Raw genomic sequence first — 21,678 nt, 5'->3', positions numbered from 1 at the left:
GTGGCTGGTTTTCCCTTTGTAGTCTGTGATTGTCTGTAGACCCTGCCACATACGTCTCGTGTCTGAGCCGTTGAATTGTGACTCCACTTTGTCTCTATACTGACGTTTTGCCAGTTTGATTGCCTTACGGAGGGAATAACTACACTGTTTGTATTCGGCCATATTCCCAGTCACCTTGCCATGTTTAAATGCGGTGGTTCGCGCTTTCAGTTTTGCGCGAATGCTGCCATCTATCCACGGTTTCTGGTTAGGGTAAGTTTTAATAGTCACAGTGGGTACAACATCTCCTATACACTTCCTGATAAAGTCAGTCACCATATCTGTGTATTCGTCAATGTTATTCTCAGTCTACCCGGAACATATCCAAGTCCGCGTGATCAAAACAATCTTGGAGTGTGGATTCCAATTGGTCAGACCAGCGTTGAATAGACCTTAGCACGGGTACTTCATGTTTGAGTTTCTGCCTATAGGGAGGGAGGCGCAAAATGGAGTCGTGATCAGATTTGCCGAAGGGAGGGCCTTGTATGCATCCCGGAAGTTGGAGTAGCAGTGGTCGAGTGTTTTAGCAGCGCGAGTACTACAGTCAATGTTTTGATAGAACTTCGGTAGCGTTTTCCTCAAATTGTCTTTGTTAAAATCCCCAGCTACAATAAATGCGGCCTCAGGATGTGATTTCCAGTTTGCTTAAAGTCCAGTGAAGTTTTTTATGGACCGTCGTGGTATCAGCTTGAGGGGGAATATACACAGCTGTGACTATAACCAAAGAGAATTATCTTGGGAGGTAATACGGTCGGCATTTGATTTTGAGGTATTCAAGTTTGAGTGAACAAAAGGTCTGGAGTTTATGTATGTTATCACAATCCCACCATGAGTGGTTAATCATGAAACATACACTTCCGCCTTTCTTCTTCCGGTAGAGTTCCTTATTCCTGTCTGTGTGATATACTGAGAACCCAGCTGGCTGTATGGACAAAGACAGTATATCCCGAGAGAGCCATGTTTCCGTATAACAGAGTATGTTACAATCCCTGATGTCTCTCTGGAAGGAGATTCTCGCCCTGAGCTCGTCTACTTTATTATCCAGAGACTGAACATTAGCGAGTAATATACTCTGAAGCGCCTACTGAGTCAGACTAGAAGTCCACTCCGAATACCTCTTCTCCACCGGCAGTGTTTTGGATCACACCATATATACATAAAAAAAAAAAAAATCACAACAGCTGTGATGGAAACAGGAAGTTTCTGTACAATTTTATAAATGCCTACATTAATTATGCGAGAAATGACAGTGGATACGACTTTATGTGCAAATATTGATATAATAACCATCATATCGAAGTAAACTTGGGAGTCACGCGATGATATGGTGTGTGCTCCTCCCACTACGACTCAGGAAACCATGCAGTTTATTAGGCTACAGCTGAAATATGGTTTTAATAACCTTTATTTGATCAGGGAGTCATACTGAGACAAAGGTCTCTTTTACAGATGAGCCCTGAATTACATAAATGACAGAAAATACAAATAAAAATATAAATACAAAATGCATGCAGAACGAAAAACATTTATCAGTAATAAGTTCCTCAATCAGCCTCTGAATTGCCCTAGAGGCACCAGAACATCAAATTTAAGAACATTTTGAAGAGTGTTCAACAAATAAGGTGCAAGTAAACTATGAGAGACCAAAGGAATATGCATTTAGCCATTCATGAGACCGGGTGTGGTATCTTGTATGTCTAAAGTCTAGTAATTATGTTAGGTAGGTACAGTGGGACTTTTTGTAAAAGAGCTTTAGAAATGGAAACATAGCAATGTATCAACCTACGTGACATAAGAAGGCCAACCAACTTCCTGGTAGAGAATGCAGTGATGAATACTAAAATTGTCGCTTGTAAAAAAGCACAGTGCGCTATGATAAACTGCATCTAACAGCTTTAATGAAGTGGCAGCTGCGTTCATATAGATGATGTCACCATAGTCTAGGACCAATAGGAATGTCGACTGAATAATCTGCTTTCTACTATTTAGCGAGAGGCAGGATCTATTTCTATAGAAGAAGCACATTTTTATTCTCAACATCTTAACTCATCAATATGCTTTTTAAAAAGACAGCTTTTCATCCATCCAGACGCCCAGATATTTGTAAGCAGGGACACGATCAAGCTGGACACCATCCGAAGTACATATGCTTGAGTCAGACTTATTTTTTATGCGCTCTAGAGAACAACATATTACTTTGTTTTTAGTACTAATTTCAGGTCAAAAAAGTTATTCTGTATTACAATGAAGGCAGACTATCTCAGATAGAGCCTGGTCAACCGTGGGGGCAATAGCATACACAACAGTATCATTGGCATACAAGTGCAGGTTACAATTTTTTACAGACAAGTTGATATTGTTAAATGCAAATAGTAAAAAGTACAGGACCCAGAATCGAACCAAAAGGACACCTTTCCTAATATCCAGAAAACCTGATTTAACACCATCAGTAGATATACATTGAGTTATATCTGTCAATTAATTTTTAAACCAGTTACGTGCAACCTGGTCTAGGCCAATTGAGGAAAGCCTCTGAATTAGCAGTGAGTGATTAACAGTATTGAAAACCTTTGACAGGTCAATGAAGAAGGCAGCACAATGTTGCCTTTTATCCATACAGTTAACCACATCATTTATAACTAGGGATGTAGCAGAGATAGTTCTACGACCTGGTCTAAAACCAAACTGATGTATATTTAGAATACACTTCAAAGATAAGAAAGTTCTTAGCTGAGAATTAATCAAGGGTTCTAATATTTTAGCTAGGCAAGAAAGTTTAGAAATAGGCCGATAATTATTTAGGTCACAAGGGTCAACACTAGGATTGCAAAGGGTCGGAAACTTTCCGGCAAATTTCCGGAATGGGAAGTTAAGCCCCGGAATTTGGGGAATTTTGCTTAAATTCATCAAAAAAAGTTAGCGTGTAACAGTGAACCTTCTTTATGGGATACACATAAGGCAATCCTAGGTGTTGTGGCATATTTTGTTTAAATTATCCCCCAATTCAATGGAATTGCAACCCTCTGCATGCACAGTGCATTCTTCCGTCACATGCACAGTGCACTCTTCCGTCACATGCACAGTGCACTCTTCCGTCACATGCACAGTGCACTCTTCCGTCACATGCACAGTGCACTCTTCCGTCACATGCACAGTGCACTCTTCCGTCACATGCACAGTGCACTCTTCCGTCACATGCACAGTGCACTCTTCCGTCACATGCACAGTGCACTCTTCCATCACATGTGCAGCTGATTCTCAAGATCTTGCACACTAATGAGATGCTATTGAGCCCACACTACTACACTGTCTGAGCTAAGGACTACATGCTTTCTGGTAAGTTTTGATTACAATACTGGGTGGGTGAATATATTTTATTTTACATAATTTTTTGTTAACTAGTAAATAGTAGCCTACAGCAAAGTGTGTTTAAATAATTTCTGACTTGTTAACAATTTCTGCTAGTTAGTTTTTGCTACCATGTGGATTTTAGCTTGCTTGAGCTTGCTAACCAAGGAGTGTTAATTCACCTGTTTCCATACGTTTCATTTTAAAATATTTATCTTACAAAAGGAGTTCTTTAATCTAACTGCTTAACTATTTATCTGTACATGGAATTGTATTTTATTTTAGTACTTATTTTTTTCTAATCTTTACAGGAAAATGCCACGGGCACTATCTGATGTGTGGAGACATTTCACTGCAGCTAATGTAGAAGGAAAATCTGTGTACATTTACAAATACTGTGCCAAATCATATGTGAAGAATACAACAAAGATGCAGAATCCTAGGGCCAAGTGCATAAAGTTCCCTCAGTGCTCACAACAAGCAACCTCTGACAAAAATCCCTCTACTTCTATTCGAGGTGAAAATGATGAATCAGATACCTTATCGATAGCAACAGCTCATGGTCCTCCTGGAATCAGACGTTTTCTGTTACTCAATGGAGGAACGTAGTCAGAAATGCTTATGAATGTCTTGCTCAAGCAGTATATGCAACTGGTTCACCTCTGATGCTCATAAGCAATGTGTATTGGAAGAGATTTCTGAATGTTTTTCGCCCAGCATATACCTCTCCAACCAGACATACTTTATCTACTCATTTGCTGGATGCAGAGTTCAAGTGAAGGTCAAGCAAATCATAGAGAAAGCAGACTGTATTGCAATCGTCTCTGATGGGTGGTCGAATGCTCGTGTGCGAGGAATAATTAACTACATCAACACCCCTCAAACAGTGTTCTACAAGAGCACAGACACAAGGGACAACAGACACACCGGTCTCTACATTGCAGATGATCTGAAGGCAGTCATCAATGACCTTGGAGCACAGAAGGTATTTGCACTGGTGACAGACAATGCTGCGAACATGAAGGTTGCTTGGTCTAAAGTGGAGGAGTCCTACCCTCACACCACACCCATTGGCTGTGCTGCTCATGCATTGAATCTGCTCTCCAAGGACATCATGGCACTGAAATCAATGGATACAGTCTACAAGAGAGCCAATGAAATGGTTAGGTATGTTTAGGGTCATCAAGTTATAGCAGCAATCTACATCACCAAGCAAAGTGAGAAGAATTTGAGCACCACATTGAAGCTGCCCGGCAACACCCGTTGGGGTGGTGTTGTCATCATGTTTGAGTCTCTTGGAGGGGAAGGAGTCTCTCCAAGAAATGACCATATCGCAGTCTGCCGATATGGACAGCCCCATGAAGAGGATCCTCCTGGATGATGTATTTTGGGAGAGAGTGGTAAGCAGCCTGAAACTCCTGAAACCTATAGCAGTAGCCATTGCACAGATTGAGGGAGACAATGCCACTCCGTCTGATGTTCAGACTCTTCTTGCAGATGTAAGAGAAGCGTGAAGACTTCTGCCTGAAGCCCTTACACGCCGCCGCATACATGTTGGACCCAAGTATGCTGGCAAGAGCATCTTGTATGGTGCAGAGATCAACAAGGCCTATGGTGTCATCACTACCGTGCCTCGCCACCTTGGCCTCGATGAGGGCAAGGTTCTTGGCAGTCTGGCGAAGTACACTTCCAAGCAAGGGCTTTGGGATGGAGATGCAATATGGCAGTTGTGCCAACATATCTCATCAGCCACCTGGTGGAAGAGTCTTTGTGGATCTGAGGCTCTTTCCCCTGTTGCCTCCATCATCCTCCAAATCCCACCAACATCAGCCGCCTCAGAGAGTAACTGGTCCTTGTTTGGGAACACACACATCATAGCACACAACAGACTGACCAATACAAGGGTTGAAAGATTGGTGGCCATCCAGGCAAATGAGGCTTTTGAGCCAGACAACGAGCCAGGTTGGAAAGTGACAGGGAAGATGAGGCCTCAGAGTCTGATGTTCAAGAGGAGGTCCAGGGAGAAGACATGGAGAGGAAGACAACCAAAGCTTTAGTTTCTAGACTATCATTTTACAGATGTATGTTGAAAATGTTTTTGAGAGATGCGATTAATCATTGGGGATCATTCAATATTCCACTTATTTTGTTGTTCAGTGAAATCCTCCCATGTGAAGAGTCAACTCATTTAGAGATCAATTCGTAACTAAATCGTTTTAAAAATGTATATTGGAAGGATTTAATCATTCACAATTATGTCTACTTATGATAAGGTAAAAGGTTTATGTTTCTGTCTCCATATGATACGGTAAATATATCCAATGCAAAAAAAACATTTAACATTTAAATGGTATTAATATATTCCCGTTAATTCCCACGGAAAGTTTCCAAATGTGCAACCCTAGTCACAACGTTAGTGAAGGGGGAGTACATGGGCCGCCTTCCAAACTTTAGGGATAGTACCAGATATATAATGGTCAGGTTAAAAAGATGGGTTAAAAATTCAGCAATCAGGGGGGCAGAAAACTGCAGCAAAAATGGATCAAGCCCCAGGGGATTTCTTTTACATCAATCTTAAGCAAGGCATCTAGCACATCACAGATAGTAAATTGTTGAAATAAACAAAGATTCACTATAAGTTGGCGGGTTAACCGTCGTGTCAGCTGGAGGCTGGCAGAGGGAAGAGCAGTTGATTGAATGACCAGGGTCAATTAAACCAGTTTTTCTCAAGTAAAAAGCCTGCCGAGATAAAATGATGATTAAAAGCATCACTTATCCCATTCTTCTCAGTTATGATGCCAGAGGCAGACAGAACTTGCATTGGCAGGGAAGAAGAGGAATGTGTTCTCTTCAGTGCATTGACTGTTTTCCAAAACTTAGAAGGATCACCAGCAGAGTCAGAGATAGCTTGATTAAACTTTCTTAAATCGAGATAGGACATCTGTTTTCTCAATTGTCTGAAAGATTGTCAGTCCACTACAGAGTCAGTTTCCTTGAATTGGCCCAGGCCTGATTTCTCATCTGAATGAGCTCAGATAACTAAAATGAAAGCCAAGGGTTAGATCTATCTTTGACTCTGAATTTTTTTTAAAGGGGCGTGTGTATCTGCCAGAGGAATAAATATGGAGGAGACATTTTCTATAGCCAACTCAGGGTCAGAAACACAGGAGACAGTGGCTAAATCAGATTAGAACATGTCATGTTATGATGAAATTCACAGGGTGGTGAAAGTGCATGGTATGAGCTTGATGCTCATTTCTCAAAAATATTGAGGGCCTTATTGACATGAAGATCAATAAATACAAATATTCTCACTCTTATCCATAATAAATCTCATCATGTAGGCTAGCCTGTCTCTGCGACCTGTTGGTTAGAGAGCACGAGCCAAGACCAGAGTAGAGGCTCATTTGCTATTTAAAGCAACAGTTTGTGACAAAACTATTCGCAGAGTTAGATTTTTATTCAGTACATGAAAACTTAGGCGAAAATGTACATTGTGTGCACCACGTCACCACACACTGATTTTTATCCACAACAAGTCTGCTTGGTGGAAACTGGTGGGAAAATGCGCATATTTTCTTTATGCAGATTTTAGAATATTCACATTAATATCTGTCGCCAATTGGATGGAAACCTAGCCAATGTTAAAGATAGGCAGTTATGAAATATTTTCCAGTCATGGTAGCATGTGGTTCCTCCCCTTGGTCTCCTCATATTCTAACAATTATTGAAACATTTACAACAATCCTGACAGCGATATAGTTCATAGTTCATGTGATTTATCCTCATATGAACTCATGTGACTACCGCCAGTGTTGAAAGATGTGCTACTATAGCAACAATTATGTGATTTCCCTCGTGTGAATCCTCATATGCGCAGTCAGACTATCTTTACGACGAAAATATTTGCCACAATATTGACAGCAATAACATTTCTCTGTGTGAATCCTAATGTGAGACCTCAGATTACTAGGACGAGCAAAACATTTGCCACAGACCTGGCAGCAAAGTGGTTTTTCCCCTGTGTGAATCCTCATATGAAGTGTCAGATCACCAACTCGATAGAAACATTTACCACAATCGTGACAGCGATGAGGTTTCTCCCCTGTGTGAGTCTTTCTGTGATAGTTCAGATACCCAACTTGAGTAAAACATTTGCCACATTCATCACAGCGATGAGGTTTCTTTCCTTTGTGGGCCTTCCTATGAGCATCCAGTTTTCCCATCTGAGTAAAACGTTCACCACAATCACTACAGCAAAATGATGTATCTTCTGTGTGACTTCTCCTTTGCACTGGTGATTTCAGATCCAGGGATTCTCCACCATTCGAGCTTTGTCCTTTTTCTGTCCATGTCTTCTTCAATTTGCACTGGGGATGAGAGTCACTGGTTGGCTCTGAGGAATTATCTTCCTTAGGATCTGTTTTGATCTCTTCAGTAAAGGCCATTGTGTCTTTGTATTCTTCACTTTGGGTTTGTGAGGACTGAGTTGGGTACTGATCATAGTCACTTTTCACCCAGGCAGGAGTGAATACAGAGTCTTCCTCCTCCTGGATGATCCTGAATTCCTCCTGTTCCTCTTTAATCTGTATGGGGTTCCAGTCATCTTGCCCCAGACTGGGGCTCAACTCCTGCTTACAGTGCTGCTGCACAGGGTGAAACTCCACTTCAGAGACAATGAACTGCTGAAAATCTGAAGGGAAGGAGAAAGGATGAGTTACAACTGAAATGCTGATTAGCTGGTTTTAGCAATGCTAGTATTTACACACTAGCAATGCTAGGAATTAGTTTGAAGAAAAAAAACATAAGTCTGCCAGAGGACAGAAGTTAAATTTTATTTAAACTTACTCTGAACATTTTCTGTAGGCTTGGTCCTTATGCAGGGGGGATATTTTGAAAAAAACATAATAGAACGTATATTAAACAGACTTTCCAAACATGGATCTGTGTTGTAGACCCACTTCCACTTCGCTTACCTCATCTCAAAATAAAAGTCCTGCACGTGCGCCATACCTGCACACATAAAAAAAAAATCAAGAAGTTGTGGGGGACTTTTATTTTGACATGAGGTAAGCAGAGAGGAATAAACCCATGTTTGGAAATTCTGTTTAATTATACATTCCATTAGATTTTTTTAGATTTTTTATTCCCCCCTGCATAAGGACCAAACTTACAGACAATTGACAGAGTAAGTAGAAATATAATTTTATTTCACTATTCAGCATTTTTGCAAGCTAATTCCCATCAACGCTGTTGTGCAAATACTAGCGCTGCTAAAAGCATTTACACACTGATTAGATATGTCAGATGGCGCATAAGCACCTAACGGGGTCTAGGATAGGATGGCACATAATTTTTTTTAAAGATAGCCCATAGGATACAGGACTTTTAAACTGGAAGGCGAACATCCAATTTCACTATTGTTAATGTTGCTCACCTCACAGTTGTAGAGCTAGTGGCCCAGTGGGGGCTTGCTAGCCATAAGAATCCAACTAGACGTTCATTATGACGACTTATCTCTCGTCAGAAAGGTGCTATGTCACGATCAGGACAGCATGGAACTGGCGCGAGGTACGTCTCGGAAAACACACCTCAATCCCATTATCCCCACTGACAAATCGAGAATGGTAAGCTGACAAAATAAGACTATTTCAAACTTCTCAATTTGTCAGTGTGGATAATGGGATAATAGAGCTCGCCAGCTTGTTGGCCTATAAGACGGAAATGAGTTAAGTCTGGTTCGTTCAGCCATTCCTATAAGTGAAATTAATGGAGAAAGAAACGGGTTTTGGGATAAATGCCAAAAAGAGAGGTTAACACAGGCTTAGGAGATCTTCTTCTGTGGGTTTTATGGCAGACTACAACCCAAAAAGGTGTATTACTGCCACCAACTAGACGGGGTTGAAAAAAACCAAGGTATAAATAAAACCCATACGTGATAGGGAAAATGTACTTCATCCACCCACAATAAAACACCACATTGACAAAACCCCAAATCTCCCACTTTTTCCTTCAAATCTCCATATCTCCCTTCTCAGGCTCTATGACCTGAGAGGGTGGTTTGGCTTGTGACAATACTCCATGAAACTCCTTCGCCGAGAAGTCTTTCAGTCCCAGGAACCGTTCTGCCACAATCTATCCACAATCTATTTTCCTGGTCTTCCTCTCCACCTTGGCAGTGCCATTAATCCCCATAGCTATAAAGGCCACATTGTTAATCTTTAACATATCTGGGTCTTGCTGTCAACCCCTGCTGCCTTCAGTGAAGACCTATCCTCTTCAGGACTCTTCAGGAGCGCCATTCGAACCCTCAACCCTTTTAACAGCCGCTGCATATGAAATGCTCTGGACAGCCCCCGACTTTGGCCAGCTCCTACTTTTTCACCCTTGTTGGGCATTCATGGTTCCCACCCCAATTGCAACAGGTCACATTTTCATCACTTTTGAAAAAAATAATATATGATCTTTTCCACAACTTCAACATCTCGGCTTTTCCCTTCTGCAAACACTTGAAACATGTCCAAAACCTTTACAATGATCACACTGCATTGGTCTTGGAACAAATGATTTTTTTCTTAGGAGATTTTATACATTTTGTTTTTCTTAAATAAATGCTTCAAATTCACCAAAAGTTACGTTACCTGATGAAGACTATCTCAAAACAAAATGTATAACATCTCTTAAAGGGGCATTTATATTTGTATTTTATTTTTTACTTCATATTCATCATCTCCAGCCCCTCCTAAAATGATTTGGTTTTAAATATACTTAAGTATCAAAAGTAAATGTAATTGCTAAAATATACTTAAGTATCAAAAGTAAAAGTACAAATAATTAAAAATTCCTTATATTAAGCAAATGGCACAATTGTCTTGTTCTTTTTTACAGATAGCCAGGGGCACAATCCAACACTCAGACATCATTTACAGATAGCCAGGGTCACACTCCAACACTCAGACATAATTTACAGATAGCCAGGGGCACACTCCAACACTCAGACATCATTTACAGATAGCCAGGGGAACACTCCAACACTCAGACATAATTTACAGATAGCCAGGGGCACACTCCAAGACTCAGACATAATTTACAGATAGCCAGGGGCACACTCCAACATTATTTACAGATAGCCAGGGGCACACTCCAACACTCAGACATTATTTACAGATAGCCAGGGGCACACTCCAACATCATTTACAGATAGCCAGGGGAACACTCCAACACTCAGACATCATTTACAGATAGCCAAGGGCACACTCCAACACTCAGACATCATTTACAGATAGCCATGGGAACACTCCAACACTCAGACATCATTTACAGATAGCCAGGGGCACACTCCAACATTATTTACAGATAGCCAGGGGCACACTCCAACACTCAGACATCATTTACAGATAGCCAGGGGAACACTCCAACACTCAGACATCATTTACAGATAGCCAGGGGCACACTCCAACACTCAGACATTATTTACAGATAGCCAGGGGAACACTCCAACACTCAGACATCATTTACAGATAGCCAGGGGCACACTCCAACACTCAGACATAATTTACAGATAGCCAGGGGCACACTCCAACATTATTTACAGATAGCCAGGGGCACACTCCAACACTCAGACATTATTTACAGATAGCCAGGGGCACACTCCAACACTCAGACATTATTTACAGATAGCCAGGGGCACACTCCAACACTCAGACATCATTTACAGATAGCCAGGGGAACACTCCAACATCATTTACAGATAGCCAGGGGCACACTCCAACACTCAGACATCATTTACAGATAGCCAGGGGCACACTCCAACATTATTTACAGATAGCCAGGGGCACACTCCAACACTCAGACATTATTTACAGATAGCCAGGGGCACACTCCAACACTCAGACATCATTTACAGATAGCCAGGGGAACACTCCAACACTCAGACATCATTTACAGATAGCCAGGGGCACACTCCAACACTCAGACATTATTTACAGATAGCCAGGGGAACACTCCAACACTCAGACATCATTTACAGATAGCCAGGGGCACACTCCAACACTCAGACATAATTTACAGATAGCCAGGGGCACACTCCAACATTATTTACAGATAGCCTGGGGCACACTCCAACACTCAGACATTATTTACAGATAGCCAGGGGCACACTCCAACACTCAGACATCATTTACAGATAGCCAGGGGCACACTCCAACACTCAGACATAATTTACAGATAGCCAGGGGCACACTCCAACATTATTTACAGATATCCAGGGGCACACTCCAACACTCAGACATCATTTACAGATAGCCAGGGGCACACTCCAACATTATTTACAGATAGCCAGGGGCACACTCCAACACTCAGACATCATTTACAGATAGCCAGGGGCACACTCCAACACTCAGACATCATTTACAGATAGCCAGGGGCACACTCCAACACTCAGACATCATTTACAGATAGCCAGGGGCACACTACAACACTCAGACATTATTTACAGATAGCCAGGGGCACACTCCAACACTCAGACATTATTTACAGATAGCCAGGGGCACACTCCAACACTCAGGCATCATTTACAGATAGCCAGGGGCACACTCCAACATTATTTACAGATAGCCAGGGGCACACTCCAACACTCAGACATCATTTACAGATAGCCAGGGGCACACTCCAACACTCAGACATCATTTACAGATAGCCAGGGGCACACTCCAACACTCAGACATCATTTACAGATAGCCAGGGGCACACTACAACACTCAGACATTATTTACAGATAGCCAGGGGCACACTCCAACACTCAGACATTATTTACAGATAGCCAGGGGCACACTCCAACACTCAGTCATCATTTACAGATAGCCAGGGGAACACTCCAACACTCAGGCATCATTTACAGATAGCCAGGGGCACACTCCAACACTCAGACATCATTTACAGATAGCCAGGGGCACACTCCAACATTATTTACAGATAGCCAGGGGCACACTCCAACACTCAGACATTATTTACAGATAGCCAGGGGCACACTCCAACACTCAGACATTATTTACAGATAGCCAGGGGCACACTCCAACACTCAGACATCATTTACAGATAGCCAGGGGCACACTCCAACACTCAGACATTATTTACAGATAGCCAGGGGCACACTCAGACATCATTTACAGATAGCCAGGGGCACACTCCAACACTCAGACATTATTTACAGATAGCCAGGGGCACACTCCAACACTCAGACATTATTTAGATAGCCAGGGGCACACTCCAACACTCAGACATTATTTACAGATAGCCAGGGGCACACTCCAACACTCAGACATCATTTACAGATAGCCAGGGGCACACTCCAACAGTCAGACATCATTTACAGATAGCCAGGGGCACACTCCAACATCATTTACAGATAGCCAGGGGCACACTCCAACACTCAGACATTATTTACAGATAGCCAGGGGCACACTCCAACACTCAGACATTATTTACAGATAGCCAGGGGCACACTCCAACACTCAGGCATTATTTACAGATAGCCAGGGGCACACTCCAACACTCAGACATTATTTACAAAAGAAGCATGTGTTTTAGAGAGTCCGCCAGATCAGAGGCAGTAGGGAAGACCAGGGATGTTCTCTTGATAAGTGCGTTAATTGGACCATCTTCCCGTCCTGGCATTCAAAATGAAACTAGTACTTTTGAGTGTCAATGTATGGAGTAAAAGTAAAGAGTACATAATTTTCCTTAGGAATGTAGTGAAGTAAAAGTTGTCAAAAATATAAATAGTAAAATACAGATACCCATACAAACTACTTATGTAGTACTTTAAAGTCTTTTTACTTAAGTACTTTACACCACTGCCATTAATCTCTATTTGGAGTACAGCGCTACCGGGGAGAGAGAGAGATCAACTTGACCATTTCTTAGTTTACGATTAGGTCAAAGGCTGACAACAGCCAGTTACAAATCGATAGCCCACCTTTGTCATCGTGAGTGTCGTCCGCATCATCGGCATTGGCCGTGGGGTAATTGCCCGAAGGACTGTTGTTTATTGGTGAGCCGCTGCTGACAGGCGTCTGACTTTCTTTGCAACTCACTGACATGTAATTCGACTCAGCCAGGCTGAGTTGCTTCTGTAGCATTTTGATTTGCTCTTTGCTTTGAGAGACTTCTACACTTAACGCTCCACAGCAATCCTCTACTAACTTGCAAATCTCTGTCATGGCAGCGGAGGCTAGAATGTCCATGACGGAGCTTATCCGTTGATGCAAAACACTCGTCTCAGACATTTTAAACCCTTGCTTTTGTGAAACCGGTCACAACTACTGTATAACTACTATGACGATTAAAAACCTTTAAAAAAATGTTACTTGTTCAAGAAATAGTAACATTGGTAAGAATATCTGGCTTATTGTCAACACTCCACCATCTTCGATAACTGTGACCTTCCTTGCGAGCGTATCCGGTTAGAATTAAGATAGACAGAAAGCGCCACCTACCGCGTGGAGACTAGAAGGCGCATTACTCAGATAAATATTTGAGTACTTAACATTGTATTTGTAGAATTCTCTTACGGTAGGAATTATTCCTATAGTTTGCAGAATCGCTGTTTAATATTGAGTAAATCATGGCTTGTATTATGGTTATTGGTTATCATGTTATCAACTTGAATAAAGGATCTATCACTGGAGTAATCTTAACCTCAGACAAACTATGAGGTTGTTTGTATTAGTCTCAAGATCTGGTGCAAAGCAAAATGCAAAAGTCCTGCAGAAGCATATACAAAACTTCTGACAGTTATCAACTTTTGTCCTGCAGGATTCCTGCAGGTACCTGCACAATTCCTTCACAGAGGCCCAAATTCCTGTAAGATTCCCGTGGGACTTTTTAGTAAGGGGTATGTTTTCCTTCCTTGTTTTCCCAGTTAACCATCCTAATATTCATTCATCCTAATATCCATTCATCATTCATCCTAATATCCTTTCATGATTCAAACTGCAATAATAAAATGGCACCAGACCATTCAACTGCAATCCTCCTCTCTGTTTTAATGACAACCAACATGATAGCCTCAACTCAAACCAGCAACAGTTACATCAAATACAGTCCTTTTACCACCACTCTGATATTTTATTTCACAATGAGCCATGACTAGAATACAGTAAAACAGTATGTAAACACAAATAAAGTGACCAGTGTTCAATGACTCTATGTACACAGGGTGAAGCAGTCTCTAAGGCAGGGGTGTCAAACTCATTTCGCATCGTGGGCCACATACGGCCTAGGGAGATGTCAAGTGGGCCGGACCATTAAAATTATACCATACTCTGCTATAAATAACCAAAATATCATGTCTTTCCTTTGTTTTGGTGTAAAGAAGCACAAGAACATTAGGAAAATATTGAAATTTAATGAACTATCCTTTTACAAAACATTTCATGAAACACCTCATATTTCCTTAGACAAATGTGCAATTTACAATTTACTGGCAAAAGCTTGTCGCTTCTCGGGACATACAAGTTCAGCCGCCTTCATCATGCATCGTTTAACAAAGTCACCGTCGGAATACGGCTTCGATGCTAATGCTATTTCGCTAGCAATTAGGTAGCTGGCTTTTACCGCTGCTTCACTGACTTCTCGGCTCTGGATGAAAGTTGACTGCTGTTTCCTCAGACCCGCCAGCAATTCGTTAATCTTATCTCTTCTCAGTTGTCCTTGCAAGCCGTCATATTTTTCGCTGTGATGAGTCTCGTAGTGGCGTCGAATATTATATTCCTTCAATACCGAAACTTGTTGCAAACACACCAAGCACGAAGGTTTTCCGTGCATCTCTGTAAATAAATAGGACGTGGTCCTAACAACGTCGTAACAAGCAGCAGATGGCGCATTGATACCGTCTGCTGTTTTCAGTCTGTCTCAGTGATGCGGCTTGTCTTCTACTCTGATGGAAAGAGTGCGCCCCTTAGCGGATAATCCATGAATTGCAGCGAATTAAAAATATTAATTCCATGTCTTTTATGCATTTTTTCCACTTTCAAATTATCCTGCGGGCCTGATCGAACCTCCTTGGGGGCCGGTTCCGGCCCGCGGGCCGTATGTTTGACACCCCTGCTCTAAGGTGTAGGATAGAGTACTGGGTGGTATCCGGCTAGTAACAGTGACTAAGGTTCAGGGCACGGTACTAAGCGGAGGCTGGCTAGTGTTGACTATTACAGTCTGATGGACTGGAGATTAAAGCTGAACTGTCTCCGCCTTCTAGATGGTAACGGGGTGAACAGGCCATGGCTCGCGTGGCTGGGGTCCTTGATGATCTTCTTGGCCTTCCTGTGACACCGGGTGCTGTCGATGTCCTGGAAGACAGGCAGTGTGCCGTTGACTGCACCACCCTCTGGAGAGCCATGCAGTTGCAGACGGTGCAATTGCCGTACCAGGTGGTGAGACAGGCTGACAGGATACAGGATACTCTCAATGGTGCATCTGTAGATTGTGGAGGCCAGATGACCTGGCCTCCACAATCACCCTACCTCAACCCAATTGAGAAGGTTTGGGATGAGTTGGATTGCAGAGTGAAGGAAAAGCAGCCAACAAGTGCTCAGCATATGTGGGAACTCCTTCAGACTGTTGGAAAAGCATTCCAGGTGAAGCTGGTTGAGAGAATGCCAAGAGTGTGCAAAGCTGTCATCAAGGCAAAGGGTGGCTACCTTGAAGAATCTCAAATATAAAATATATTTTCATTTGTTTAACACTTTTTTGGTTACTACATGATTCCATATGTGTTATTTCATATTTTTGATGTCTTCACTATTATTCTAAGATGTAGAAAATAGTAAAAATATAGAAAAACCCTTGAATGAGTAGGTGTGTTCAAACTTTTGACTGGTACTGTAGGTATTCTTACATAGGTATTTATCTTGTCCAGGTGGGATAGGGCAGTGTGCAGTGCAATAATGTCATCCGTGGATCTGTTGGGGCGGTATCCACTTAGTCCCTTTACTGTCGCTTTGCCTCTTTGATTGCCTTACGGAAGTCAGAGCTAGTCTGTTTGTACAGTATATGTCCATGTTCCCAGTCACCTTGCCATGGTTAAATGCGGTGGTTCTCGCTTTCAGTTTTGCTCAAAAGCTGCCATCTATCCACCGTTTTTGGTTTGGATAAGTTCTAATCGTCACAGTGGGAACAGCATCCTCTATGCACTTGCTGATTAACCCAGTCACCGAGTCAGTGTATACTTCAATACTATTCTCAGATGCGGCCAAAAGGCCGTTTAACATGGGCAGCGCCATTGAGGGCTTCCGCCATTTTAAAGTAGTCAAAGTGGTCAAATGGGTGAGTATTCCTATGGGTTGTAGCCTCAATGGCACTGCCCATGCTGTCACAGATGCTATAATGACACAAATATAAAGATGCTATAATGACACACCTCTATCTATCTTTATGGTTATTTGACATTCATTTGAATGCAACAAGAGTTAAGGAATTTACAGGTCACGTTTTTTAATCCTTCAAAATAAGATGTCCTGTAAATTGTGTAAAATGTATAATAAAGACACAATAAAGTATACTAGCTATTAAACACATGGATCTCATTAAGTAATCATGTGATATATTTAGTATTGCTGGCAACGAAGCAAAAGTGACATTTAGGTTCCTAAAGACATTATTATTATACATTATTATATTATTGTTATGTAAGTAGCAAGACCTATTATACATAATAAGCAGTATATTTTATTACTTTCATAAAACATGATCATGTTCCTCATGGTGAATATAATAAATATCAGTATCTTGTTCAAATGAGGACCACTTTGGTAACAAGCATTTTAATGAATACTATTGAGAGATATCCTCTGGGTCCACATTGTACATTTTGTTGTATATGTCTGTTACCCAAAATAAATGAAATTAAAAAATCTATGTTGGAGATGGACTGTTGAGGCCCTTTGCTCCAATGGGAACAAACAGGAATAAGTCAAGTAAATTAGACTTCAGTCCCCCATGAAATAACACCATATATAGATTCTACAGTCCCTAGTGAGTAATCCCAGCCACACTTTTACTTTGGCACCTAGAATATTTTTCTTTTTATAAACCAATATGTGATGTATAGGCGTGTAGTGTATTGCATTTGGACCAACATTGAAAATGTCTCAACTACAGTTTCTGCGTGAGTTTTTAAATGAGCGTGTAATGGCTGCTCCTGTCAAAATTTTCGGGGCAGTTGAGAAAACGGTAGCTGAGTACCAAGAGGAAAATAATCGGCTACGGAGACTACTGCGGATAGGTTCGTATGTACAACACAACCATGTATGATCGCCTCATTCTACAATGTTTTAGAAATATATTATTTTCAACAGTGTTATTAAGCCGTCAATGTTTTGTGATTATTGGTGTCGTAAACATGTAGCTAACTGGTAAACGTTAGCATCTTGCCTGTTTGACATTTCTTTGGAGATACTAGCTACTATTATCGGGTATTTGATAAGCGGTTTAGCAAAATAAACGTTTAATCGGTATTTGGTCCCCAGTTAGTGGCCACCTTATTACATCCATTTAAGTGTGTTAAAAAAGAGACATCGATCTCTTCTCCCAAGCGTTTAGTAGATAACTGGTCAGTTGGTTAGCTTTTCGGTTTAAAAACATGTACTTACCTGTCCACCTTTCATACCCTGCTGCGGTCTCCCGTTGACTGACTGTTAAAACATGATTCCTCAGCAACATATTTTTCAGTGTTGGAACCAAATACAGATGTACAGATGCATCTTATGTTTTGACAAAGTAGATACTAGTTTAATGCTAAAATATAAAGGAATATGAATAATATACATGAAATAAAACATCAATTTCAGTCATGTGTATTGACGTGAACAGTAAAACACTGTGTTGGTGTTGCAGTGATACACTTGGAATCTTAGTGAAGGAAAAACACAAGACATGGGTTGAATAAATATATATTAGATTCATAAATACATACATCAAAGCAAACAAGACAACATCTAAATCTCGACCTCCATCCCTATATTGTCACACATATCGCATTAAAAGTCCAGCTCCACTGCCCTCTCTGGGTTCCACTTCAAACAGCAGCAGTGGATGCAGCCCTGGCAGAAGTCGCAGCACACACTTGGCACCTCCGACTCACGCTCCTGAGGGGAGCTTGCAGATGGATCCCGCTCCCACAGCGGGCACAGCAGATGGTGTTTTCAGCTACTTGTATTTGAAAAACAAAATCAAATTGATGAACGTGGAGGTATTACGTCAACAATAGTAGTTGATACAACTGAGAGAAGATTATGAAGTACCCGAGGGTGGCGTGACAAGAAGTGGCCGTTGGAGCTTTTCTTTTCTCGTTAGTATCATGGCAAGGAACCAAAACACGGAGCGGATTTAACTTCTTCAGGAAAACAGACCTAATGTAACATGTGGAAACAAACATCATTATATTTACATCCAGATTGACTTGTATTTATTTTCCAAGTTATAGCACACAATATTTTACATACAGCAGGTTTTTAAAGGACCAAAGTATTATCTGCTTCGTGTTTTCATTTTTGCCATGGAAAGAATATTGCGATACTGCTATCGCAACAGCCTTATTAGGCAGAGCATGTATCATGAAAAGCATTTTCAACTTTTTTACATCAATACCTCTAGAGGAAGCTACAGGGGTTTTTGAAGGAGTTGGAAACTGGTGCTAAGGGCTATAGATATATGGAAGAAGAAAAAAAAGTGTTAAACAGCAGTTTATAAAACACACGCATAACAGTAACTATTTAATAATGTAACATGTTTACCCCTGGAGGTGGTGGTTTACTAGTATGGATGAAACTGTCTGTATCACAAAAATCAAAAAAGTGATTTTGTCACGTTCCTGACCTGTTTTCTGTTGTTTTTGTATGTGTTTAGTTGGTCAGGGCGTGAGTTGGGGTGGGTAGTCTATGTTATGTGTTTCTATGTTGGGTTAATGTGTTGCCTGATATGGTTCTCAATTAAAGGCAGGTGTTTGACGTTTCCTCTGATTGAGAACCATATTAAGGTAGGCTGTTCTCACTGTTTGTTTGTGGGTGGTTGTTCCTGTGTCTGTGTATACCACACGGGACTGTTTCGTTTGTTCGTTCGTTTTAGGTAGTCTGTTCCTGTTTCATGCGTTCTTCGTCTATATGTAAGTTCTTATGTTCAGGTCAGTCTACGTCGTTTGTTATTTTGTAATCAATTCAAGTGTACTTCGTGTTTCGTCTTTCATTTAATAAATTCATTATGTCTGCATACCTCGCTGCGTATTGGTCCTCAGATCCTTCTCGCCTCTCCTCGTCTGAGGAGGAGGACGACTTAGACGAACGTTACAGATTTGAATTTATAATAAAAAAATTTAAAATGACAAACGTTTGAAATAAATCGCTTTTTCTTTTTAGTTTATTGAGAGGTAATTGGAAATAGATTCTAGATTTACAATCTGCGATTGGTACATACATTTTTTTTAACCTTAAAATTAATAATATACCCATGGATTCTTGAAGAATATAATTTATGGATGCCTCGTACCCCAACAGAACCCCAAATATAAGCTTGTTTTACTACAGTGTTTCTAAACAATGTCATTGTAAACAAACACTTTATAGCCTCAACATGTTTAAAACTGTCATTTTGATATCATAGCTGGTCAGTCCTTACACCCATAGCTCTGTCTATGAATATGAGAGTGGTTCCATTTAGCAAGCCTCACCCCTTTACCAAAACAGTGACGGGGTACCCGCTTTGTTATTGTTTGAACTGCAGATTGCTCCTTTCAATTCAAATTCACTGTAACCCTGATGTCTGAAGGTTGGATAACCTTAGCCCCCCCTCTCATTCCTTCCAGATTCCTTGCAGCTCTCTCTCGCTGTCTCTGAAGAGGAGTTTCTCCCTGAGCATCAGCACTGTGAGCAGGAGTGGAGCTTCAGTCTGGGGCAAGAGAACACTGAAGCCACACAGATTAAGAGGAAGAGGAGCAAATCAGTCAGGAGGAAGAACAGCTTCAAGAGCTCTTTGATACCAAAAACACAATATTCACTCCTGCCTGTGTGACGAGTAAATGTGGTCAGGAGGACCCCTTGACTCCTCCTCAAATCCAGACTGTGGAGAACAGAGAGTGTGACCCTAAACAAGTGAATCTCACACCTTTTGGTACTGTGACTCAGCTAAAGGCTCTCAAAATTCCATGTGACCCTCCAAATAATCAAAACAATGCATCCAGCCACAGCACAGCCGAAAGCAGTGACCCAATAGGACTCGACAGCAGCCCAATATTAGATCCCAGCCTATCATTGGATCACAACCCATCATTTAAGAAACACAGATCCAAACCCAGCAACACAGCTATAAAAACTCTCGCTGCTGTGACTGTGGCAAAACCTTTGCTCTAAAAGCTGACCTGCAGATGCATGTGACTCTCGCAAAGAAGAAACCCAGTGAATGCCAATTCTGCAAACATTTCTACAACTCTACCTGCAAACTGAAGGCCCATGTCAGACTGTGTCATGGTGGGAAAACCAGCACCTACCCCTTTTTTGACAAGACCTTCAAACTTGAAGGAGGTCTGTCCAAACACATGATGATTCACACAGGAGATAAACGATTTAGCTGTGGTGACTGCGGGAAGAGCTTTAATTGCAAGGGGAACCTAACTCAACATATACGGACTCACACAGGGGAGAAATAATTTAGTTGTGGTGACTGTGGGAAAAGCTTCAGTCGCAAGAGGAACCTAACCAAACATGTTCGGACTCAGACAGGAGAGAAACCATTTAGCTGTAGTGACTGCGGGAAGAGCTTCAGTCGCAAGCAGTCCCTAAACATGCACAAACTGACTGCTGCTCAGGCTGTGATTCAGTCGTAAAGGCTCAGCTGCTGAAACATATTAATGAAGTCCAAATAAAGAGAACAGGACTAAAACAGAATTTTGGGGGGGAGAAAGAGATCTTCTGTCAGAGCAGGTTGACATTTATTGAGGCAGAACTGAGCAATTTCCACTTATATGGGCCAGCTGCAAAGTCAAAATTGTCTACATTGTAAAAATGCATGAAAACAAAAATGTAAGGTTAGGTTTAAAATCAGAGTCTATGACTTTGTGGCTGTGCTAGCTTGTGACCACTCTGCAGAGATGCCTCAAAAATAAGATTCAATATGGAAAAAAACACCAACCTGCATCAGAAGATGGAAATAAAAAGTCAAATTAATAAAAAGTAATGTAAACTCTGGATAATACATGCTCTAGATGTGATAGATTTACTTTTGTAAAACATTCTATGGGGCTAT

The 21,678-nt window shown here is 41.3% G+C and overlaps 1 protein-coding gene across 1 annotated transcript; it reads right to left on the bottom strand.

The window, feature by feature from the left end:
- Positions 1–5,780: 5,780 nt before the first annotated feature.
- LOC120033618 (zinc finger and SCAN domain-containing protein 22-like) lies at positions 5,781–13,817 on the bottom strand. The gene is made up of 2 exons (XM_038980048.1): positions 13,364–13,817; positions 5,781–8,080 (listed from the first exon to the last, which is right to left on the bottom strand). The coding sequence occupies exons 1-2, from the start codon at positions 13,671–13,673 to the stop codon at positions 7,230–7,232; spliced, it is 1,161 nt and encodes a 386-aa protein (XP_038835976.1). The 5' UTR covers positions 13,674–13,817; the 3' UTR covers positions 5,781–7,229.
- Between the last annotated feature and the right edge of the window lie 7,861 nt (positions 13,818–21,678).

The sequence above is a fragment of the Salvelinus namaycush genome, chromosome 40, assembly GCF_016432855.1.
Source record: "Salvelinus namaycush isolate Seneca chromosome 40, SaNama_1.0, whole genome shotgun sequence".
Lineage (NCBI taxonomy): Eukaryota > Metazoa > Chordata > Actinopteri > Salmoniformes > Salmonidae > Salvelinus > Salvelinus namaycush.
Note: the sequence above shows the minus strand (reverse complement) of the source record. Positions and strands in the feature narration are given on the sequence as shown.